The sequence below is a fragment of the Seriola lalandi genome, unplaced genomic scaffold (assembly GCF_002814215.2).
Source record: "Seriola lalandi dorsalis isolate HSWRI2012SDOR001 ecotype SW California unplaced genomic scaffold, Sedor1 jcf7180002054656, whole genome shotgun sequence".
NCBI classification, from domain to species: domain Eukaryota; kingdom Metazoa; phylum Chordata; class Actinopteri; order Carangiformes; family Carangidae; genus Seriola; species Seriola lalandi.
Window position 1 is genome coordinate 129,980 of NW_019525209.1, and position 9,594 is coordinate 139,573.

At 42.4% G+C, this 9,594-nt stretch overlaps 1 protein-coding gene across 3 annotated transcripts in view; it reads right to left on the bottom strand.

The window, feature by feature from the left end:
- The window catches only part of myom2a (myomesin 2a), a 25,934-nt gene extending 17,961 nt beyond the window's left edge, over positions 1-7,973 (bottom strand). For 2 of the 3 annotated variants that reach the window (XM_087177807.1, XM_023420702.2), the window contains exons 1-8: positions 7,834-7,920; positions 6,777-6,905; positions 5,095-5,187; positions 4,381-4,516; positions 3,127-3,281; positions 2,625-2,717; positions 142-230; positions 21-59 (exon numbers count right to left, since the gene is read on the bottom strand). In XM_087177807.1, the coding sequence (XP_087033933.1) occupies positions 21-59; positions 142-230; positions 2,625-2,717; positions 3,127-3,281; positions 4,381-4,516; positions 5,095-5,187; positions 6,777-6,883 (712 nt within the window). In that variant the 5' untranslated portion in view covers positions 6,884-6,905; positions 7,834-7,920. Of the gene's footprint in view, positions 1-20; positions 60-141; positions 231-2,624; positions 2,718-3,126; positions 3,282-4,380; positions 4,517-5,094; positions 5,188-6,776; positions 6,906-7,833 lie in introns of all 3 variants that reach the window. The other variant, XM_023420701.1, reaches the window with a different exon arrangement.
- Positions 7,974-9,594: the final 1,621 nt, after the last annotated feature.

A 9,594-nucleotide genomic window follows, 5' to 3' on the forward strand; every position in this document is an offset into this window, starting at 1 on the left:
CCTCCCTCTCCTCCTCTCACCGAGACCAAGCTGGCAGGACTCCGCGGCTCCCGACGCTCCTGCACAGAGAAAAGAATTCATGGTTACAGAGAGAAACACGACGACAGGTGAATACCGTCAGGATGAGAGAATAAAACTCACTCTTCACGGTGACGGTGGCCTTGCTGGTGGCCGTGCCGTACTGGTTGGTTGCCACAGCGCTGTACTCGGCAGTGTCACTCACCACACACCTACGAGAGCAGACAGCACGGAAAACATGTCAATATGTGTTAGGATTAAATGTTTTATGATATATCTATATTATAAAAGTGGTATAGCTACTTGAGATGTTTTTAATACAAATACAAATGAATAACAGCCTGAAAACATATTTAGTCAAGTCAATTTTAATAGAAACTGACGTGACCGTTTCTATTTAAAAGAGAAGTGCCGCCTTAAAAACAAGCAGCTAGTTACAATAGAGAGTTACACAGAATATATTGTGATAATGTTAAAAGGGAATATAATAAATGTTCCTACATGATCCTTATTTTAGGGGGAAATATAAACAGAAAGGTTGATTTTAAGAGGCTAAACACTGACGATGAATCGGTGATGTTGAACCTGGAGTCATCGATCGTTCTGAGTCTTTCGATATCAGACATCGTCGCCCAGGAAACCCAAACAACTTCTATCATGGTGCTGAAACGGCTCATGGGAACTTCTCCTGACAGCTTTTAGGAGTCTATTCTAATGAGTTATTATAATTAAACATTCTTCTCTGTACATCAAATCGTACGTCGATCTGTGGATAAAAAAGCTCACTCGCTTCTCTTATCGAAACTGTCAGTGTTTTGACATTATGTAATTGTCATATGTGGCACGTCCACCTTTAACTTGGCAGATAAAAAAGGATTTGAGCAAGAGAGGAAAGAACCAGGTGAAAATTTGAGTCCATCTTAAAGTCTTGGCAGCGTGACGCAGAGTTAAACGTCAGGACATGGAGCAGTTAAGCTCTTTCTTCCTTCCTCAACAACACTGCGGCGGCTCTCCCAAGGTCAGCTGTGAACTCCTTGTTACAGCAGAAGACGTCGCGTACTGCCCTCTTTTGAAAAGTGACCTCACTTGCTGGAAGCGCACTGAAAAGACGGCGGCGGCGCCCTTGTGACAGCAACCGAAGAGGAGTCCGAGGGTGAGAATAGAAGGAAGAAATGTGACCTTCACCCTGGACCGAACTATTTTAAAGGTGGTCCCATTTCTCAGCTGTGTGTGTGTGTGTGTGTGTGTGTGTGTGTGCGGGGGAAGGGGTGGGGGGCACACAAACTGAGTCTGTGCTCGTCTGTTCACAGAGCTTCTCGCTTTTGCACTTTAAAAAAAAGGAGGATTCTGACAAAGTTAGGCACATTAACGTCGGTCGTCTCACTGACCCTGTACTGTAATGACGGAGGGACGGGGATATTCACTGCCACAGAGAGAGAGAGAGAGAGAGAGAGAGAGAGAGAGGGAGAGAGAGGGAGAGGGAGAGGGAGAGGGAGAGGGAGAGAGAGAGAGAGGGGGAGAGAGAGAGAGGGAGAGGGAGAGAGAGGGAGAGAGAGAGCGAGAGAGGGTGAGGGTGAGGGAGGGGCGAGGCGGAGAGAGAGCAGTGGGAGGAATTCATGGCTCGAATGACGCAAAGGTCAGCACTTCAACACGAACAGCTGAGGAGTCTTGAAGATGACGAAGAGGCCAGCAGGCTGGGCCCTAACCCTCCTCTCAGTCCGTCTCCCTCTCTAGTCAACGGCCTCTTATTTTTTGACACCAGAATTAAGATAAAATGGTAAAAAAAAATTACAAGTTCATCTGCGTCTTTAGCGTTACAATAATTAACTCTAAACCCCTCGAATCCTGCTAGTAAATCCCTTTATCTTTCTCTCCTCATTTCTCTCTTCTACGACACGTTCCTCCATATTTTACAAATCTTAAGGTTGCCTTCTTTTTGTGTAATGAGGCAAAGCTGCGTGTCGACGCACCTGTCGCTCCAAATGGCAGCAAACAGTAGCGGGGATTATTGTCGGACATGGGTTGCATTAAGAGAGCTGGATATGATGCTGCCAGCTCGGCACGGTGGCCACTCGCAGCGTTGAAAGTGTTTAAAGAAATAAAGAAACATCTGTGAAACTTTTAACATGAAACCTAGAAGTACAAACAAGGTTATAACTCTTCATTCAGGTGCCTGGGAGCCATCTGTCAGTCTGGTATCTACTTCCTTTGATGTATCTATGGATTTCAAAATGTCACCTGACAATTTCTTGCCACTGGCTAGTTTAGTTCAGGCGTCTCACTCCGAGAACTGAAACTGATTTAGTTGCTGCAGTGTGTGATTTAGGTTTTAAGATGCATCTCAAGTGAAAACTTTGTAATATTTATATGTAGGCGTCTGTGCAGTGTGAAGTGGTTTTAATACCTTTCCATAATATTCCTAATCAATGACTAATGTAGCCTTTAATAACTCAAAATCATAGTTTACAAGATGTTTTCACGACTTGATTTGTTTCTAATTTGGAGGAAAATGGAGAGATACTGTAAACTCCTCTAATCAAACATCTGTCAGTGCAGATGTTTCAGTATGAACCGTGTTGTTCCTCAGAGTCGAGGGTGTGACGTACCTGCTTATGATCAAACCATGGACTCCGTACTTGTTTTCAATCTTGTACTTTCCGGGAGCGCTCAGCGGGTCGACTGGCACTCCGCCCTTATACCTGCCGACAATCAGCACAACAAAACACGCTTATACCTACGAGTGTCGGGAAACATGACTCTGAAAATCCATACAACAATAAAGCTAAATGTGTCGTGTACTTAAATAGCAGTAGATATTTACAAGGTGCCGAATACTCAACATTGTATATCAGTATTGAAAGGATTAAAGGAATGCTAACAATGCTAACAATGCTAACAAATGTTTTTCGAAGGGGGGGGGGGGGGGGGGGGGGGTGTAAAAGGATCAATTCTAAATTTGTTCCCTGCATGGTATAAAACAACTAAGCTTAACGTCAACATGTCAAGACACACTGCACCTTTTAGATACCGACATGTTAAAGTGGCATTAGAGTAATGTACAGGAGCGTATGCACGGAAACGGCTCCAGTAAGATGCGACTATTCTGACCATTTGACGATGGGCCTCGGGTGTCCCTCCACGGTGCAGAAGAGTTTGACGGGAGTCTTCTCCCACACGGTGTGGGGCCGCAGGGCCACCAGGAAGTCCGGCATCTTGGGGACGTCGTCCAACAAGTCCCCCCTCCTAGTCATCCTTCCCCTAACCTGCGAGTAAAGTGCATCAGGTGAATGCGTGCAGCACAGTGTCCAGGACGGTGACAGATTGTTTCTACACTTTTCTCTGTGCTCCACGTTGTATCTGAAATGAAACAGTGGCTTTAAAGCGCTAACCATGTACGGTTAATGCACAATATGAGAAGAGGACATCATTAAAACAGCACGGTGTCATCATTAACATTTCCCAGCTGACATCCCGTCAACAATCTGCCCAGACCAGAGGGATTAGAGAGGTGAGGTCAGCAGGCAGCAGTTAGCTCTCTGCAGTCAACTTTTAACTTCAGCATCACCCGTCTGTCGTCTTACTTCTGCTAACGGAGGCAGGGCAAGAAAACGTTCATATTTATAGCACCATTCAGAATAGGGCTGTCACGATAAAACAGACACGACTGTCGCAGCCAGAAGTATTCATGATGGTGATATAATCGTGATAGATTATTTGGTATTTGTGTGTTTGGTTGTGTTTTTTGGCAAATGGGTTCGACTCAGATAAGAGGATGTTTAAGGAGGTGGAGAGAGAGAGTCTGTGACCACAACTGTACAGCAGTGTAAAAAAATAAAACAATGATACTGAATGGAAATAGGAAGAAACAGAACAGAAGACCTATGAGGTCCAGAGGATTCATATCTTTAAAACGCATCAGAAATACAGTTATCTATTTCTTTAACTATTCAAATACCTATAGACAACTTTATTTCTGTTCTGTAAATCCCTTAAAAACAGTAGTTCAAGAGTGATTAGTTCTGCTGTTTCTAGCAGAAACATCCTGCTGTGAATTTTTTTTAAAGGGTTTTATTGAGGAGGAGAAAACTAATATTTTTTAATCACTTAGGTTTTTTCTTGTCTTTTATTTTGTGCCTTTTGAGCTGGAGGATGTTTTGACCAGTGATTGTTCTGATGCAGTGTCTCAACAGTTGAGTATCATCTGCAAATCTGTGATATAAAGTGTTCTGTAAATAAAATGAGATAAAAAAAAAAACTTACATACATATAATGTAAACATGCAACAAGACACTACAAAATCATGACGTCCATGTGCCGCGCAACAGTGTGAACCGGTGACATGTTGTCCACTTGGCTCCTTACCTCTCTCTGGATCTCAAGGCTCTCCACTTGAGCCTTAGTAGCAATCCTCATCCTGTGAAGCTCCTCCTGAATAACAGCCAGTCCCTTCCCAACATTTGTAGACACTCTCTGGTACTCCTCAGTCTCCTCAGCAGTCCTAATGACACATAAACCACATTAATCTACCACTAATCTTGGAATCAGCAAGTTAAACAAATAGGATTTAAGAGACTTGACTTTAGAGTCAATGGGTGTCGGCCATGAGTTAGATGTCTTATAAATATTTCATTGTGAATACCATCTGAAAAACAAACACTTTTGTAGCTTAATGAACTGTTGTTTTGTCTTTTATTGGCACTAAAATAATTTACGATTAAAGGTATTCACTTCTTCTCCACCTCACTGTTTAATAGAAAGCGAAACGTCACACCGGATTAAACTTAACTCGGAGGCAGAGAACTCCTTTTGTGCATCTGATCAGTGGTACTAAAAAATAAGAGTTTAAATTAACACCGTCTGCGTTAATTTAGAAGCTCAGCGGTCTGACTCCACCATTCGTATCAGCTCTACAACTCCTAAAACAACACTTGACAATTCAAAATAACCATCACTGAATAATTAACTAGTACGACTGGAGAAATGTGCTGTCTTTACTGGGGTTAGCTAACAGAGACCGTGGGTCAGTATTACCTTACGCCTAAAAATAGCCTGACATATGACAGCAGCCAAACTCACCTCTGCCGGAACACCGGTATGATATAGGCTGGTTCCGCCATCGCCTCTGTGGCCTGGGCCTGTACCTGGCTCACCGATTTAGAGCTTGATTTCCTGTGGGAGGGGGGAAGAGTCCATCATTATGAAATAGCCATTAAAAAGGAAAATCCCAATATAGCGGACTTTTGGGTTTTAGTTTTGCAGAAGCAACTGCCTGTTCTAAAATCTCCCACCTGAGGTTTAAAGTAATTATACAATGGTACGACATGGCACCAAACTCTCACAAACGAAGTCCTACTTGTCAGTAATGTCACTTGTTGGTATCCTTTTAGTTTAAAATGCATGGAAAGAATATGGTGACAAATCTATATGAAACTTTTAGACTATTTTTGTGGATCCTTCTGTGTCCCATTATGTTCCCAATATGACGCAATCCTATATTATTTATTGAATATGCTTAGAGATCCATTTTTATCATTTCAACTCATTTGGTTCACAGAGGAAATACCTTTACGGGTCTGCAGCCAAAACCACTGTGAAACGTGGCAGACTGACGTGAAATCTGAAATCTTTTGTATAAAAACTGATAAATAAAAAAATATTAACCCTTCCATGTTTTTCTTCTTCAATCACTCCGATGGGAAACCTCATGAGAAACTTGGTCAGTGCTGAGAACCACTGGCCTCGGATGTAGGTCAGGTTCATGGGAGTGGCATGCGCCCTCTGACATAAGGCGGTGGCTACATGACAACATGGCGGCCTGCTACAGGATGACCCGGTGATCAGAACTTGTGGTGGCTCAGATCTGGGACTTGCCCCAATCTCATCAGTATAGTGGTAACAAAGCAATCGCACATCAAACTCAGCATCAAACTCAGCAAAAAAAAGCGTAACTACAGTTTGGCAGAGCTGGGCTGAGAGATGCTGGCTGAAGCTGCAGAGCATGAAGTCCTGACCCGGAGCTCCAGAACTGTTGGCGCCCACAGAGAAAATGGTACAGCTTGAAACTAACTCGCAGGACTGTGTTTCTTTGTTTTTTAGCTTCTCCAAACTATCCACCTTGTACTTTGAACATGCAGGATCTCAACGAGTTTCCTGAGTGCCTTAACTTTACCACGTGCCATCTTTTACCTCAACCTTGGCCGATGGAGAAACAAATATACAGAATACAGTGGACCACGTGTTTATTCCAAATAAGAAACTTGCTGAAACTCTTAAAAGTAACGTGAGTTTCACGTGAAGTCTGGATCGGCCTCGAGCTCATCTCAAACTTTCTTTCATCATTTTCTATTTTTTGCAAGATTGTTATTTCAGTGTTTCGACTTCAGGTGAATAAACTTCCATGACATAAGATCCACTTTGTGTTCTCACTTTCTGACCAGAAACACTGCTGCAGACGGAAACGAGAGATACAGAATTTACAGCGTGGTAAGGGTCAAAGATTTTTTCTAGGGCTGATACCAAATTGGACATATGGGTTCTGATGCCTGCGAGAGACTGTCGCTCCGTCTCAGAGCTTGTTGAACTAAATCTGTTCATGAAAATGGGTTAGAATCGGACGTTGGAAGACAAAATGGAGCTAGGAAGCAGACACATATGCGGCAGGACGATCAGCACCCACTGCCGGACACTCTACGCCCTGCACCCGGCCAAGCTGCAACAGCTGTACCTTCCAAAGCAGCGGGTGAACCGCACCTTCGTACCTTTCCGTATGCTGCTTGACAACATGTTTAGTGTGATGATACGCGTAATCAGTTTTGACTTGGCCCACACGCTTCTTCATATACCAAGATATGTCTTTGGAAGCCATGACTGGAACACTTCAAGGAGACCTGGCCGAGAGCACCAGGGGGAGGGAGGGGAGACAGGGAGGGGGGGGGACCAAACGTGTGTTAGCCATGTTAACAATGTCAATATAAGTCTTTCCTTTACCATTACACATTTACCGTTGTCACTAGATACTGAACACATCAACAGGCTTCACTGAAATCATCCCTCAGTACGATCTCTGGTGTTGCTAGTGTTATATAATATCTGTTACTGTATTCATATTATACATAAATCAATAAACAAATAATCGAACGTATTTATCTCACAGGATTACATGTTAAAAGTCCAACATTTAAGAGGCATCGGGACGGTTCCCACATACTGCCAGAGCTCAGCACTTCAAATGTTTCACCTTACAGCCTCACACAGCTCAGCTATGAATAGCTTGCAGCAGTCTCCTTATTCCATGATTGGAGTAATGAAGGAAACAGAGTCATTACCGGCATTGCACAGCCTTCACACTATTTAATTAAAACCCATCATCTAGGAAATGGGACTGCTCAGACTGTACAGGCTACTCTAAATTAAAAAACGACTAACTTCTAAACAAGCTGTCAAATTCAAACTGATTATGCTTTCATCCCGTATAATCAGTTATTTCAACACACACACACACACACACACACACAACATTTGTACCTGAGTCTATTTGCCTGAACACAAATTAGGAAAAGAGGGTCAGCAACCCCTTAATGCCCTGGTATGTAAGGAAGTACTGCTCAGGGAGATTACAACAGGCTGCTGCCGTTTCCCCCCCGACACAGGAGACAGATTATCTACAGCCATTTATTACAGCAACACATTTCACTTCTATCACGCTTGACAGCTGATAACTTCTCTTCCTACTCTGAACTTTGTTTTTTTCCAAGTTATTCCGCCATTAAAAATCAGCCTCATCAGTGAGAAAACATTAAGAGAAAAGTGACTTACCCCAAGAGATTAAAACAGCGCAAAGCGGTGGCAAACCAGCCTGATGCCGCTTGGGAAGCACTTGCTGATGGTAACGAAAATATTACCCTCTCACTGGAGGAATGCTGTTCCCCCTTCCTCCCCATGTATGGAGGCACTTAAGACTATATATAGCATTTACCCCCCAAATTTTGCTCTCATTCTGCACCTTGGAGATGAAGAGTGTGCATCCGTACCTGCAAATTTATAAAAGTATTTTAAAATAAGGTATGTTTCATCCACTGAATTTATCAAATTTAATGAATATTTTAATCCTTAGTGAAAGATAAAGGGAATATTTGAATTTATAGAAACATTCGCGGAGCCTAGATTTTTCTAAAATGAAATATTTTCACGCGACAATATTTAATTTCAGAAAATCATCAAATCAGTGTTAAATGGCACGTTGCAAGTCTTCACGTTATTGACAGGAGGACCTCTAACAAGATCATGAAGAGGCATCTCTCATCTTTAAATATCGCAAAAAATTCATTCATGCAACAGCAACAAAAGATGTTTTGAGATAATTCTCTGGCAGATCCCGACGCTGAAAGCCTTATGAGACCTTTTTAGGTTTCTCGAGACAGCCCGTCCTCCTTGGCTCAACACTTGTGAGCAGCAGTCAGGCTATTTTTAACAGCAGCTCCTCTGCTACAGTGATACCCCCCCAATTCTTACTGTACAAGAGCCCCTGCAGCTATTTATAGTCACACGAGTCTATTTAAAAAATACTGAAGATACAGGGAGAAAAGAAAAAATCTTATGAGTTAAAGAAACTCTGAGGTGAAAATCATCAACGTGAACTCAAAACACAGGAGGTGTTTGTGTTTATTGCCTCAATGACCTGCAGTTGTTTCCTCTTGGCTTCACTAGAAAGGTCACCTCCCCCCTCTCTGCTTAGAGGACACTGATCTGCTACTTTCCTGACATGTATTTTCTCCATTAAAACACATACACATACAAATACAAACTCATTAAACTCTCAATAGGGATTACAGGTCCTTCTGACGGGGTAGCATCTAAAAATGTTCAATTTCAGCGACTCCCAGTAGAAGAATCAAGAAGGACAAGTGTGACATGTAAGGACCGGGGATAGAGGAGGTTACTTTTAACCAGTGTAAAAACTTACTTTACCTCTTTATATATTCATTTTCTCGAGACCAGAGAAGCAGTTTGGGAAGATTTAGGTGAAATAAATATGAAGTACATAAAAACACTACATTAAAAATCACTTTCGGTAACCGACTGATGAAGTGACTCCAGAGCATCATCCTTGCACCAAACATGGAGGAGGGATGGAGCGAGGGTAAGGGGAAGAACTCATTCTATTTTGGAGCAGATTTACCATGAATTTGAAGTTTTTTGTTGTATGACATGGGCCTTGGCAGAGGTCGGCACTCTCTCAAGTCTGTCTTCTAGTTTACAGTCAGGACATCTAAACATACGATATAAAACACATTCCTCTAACCGTATTCAAACTGAAAAGAGTGCAATATACAGTAAATACATATAAGTACAATTTATTATTTATATTTAGCCGTTCCCTGACTTGTAAGTTACTCGGGTCTTTCTTCACATCTGCAGTTTGCAATGCAGTTACTTTTTTCAAGGTATTAGACATGACGAATGAACTGATTGTCACATGTGAAATTAGTGGAATGGCCCTTTAAAGCCACATTGGGTTTGGTGTTATTCTCTGTTGAACGCTGCCACCTGGTGTCCGTTTGGTGGAAGTTGACATGC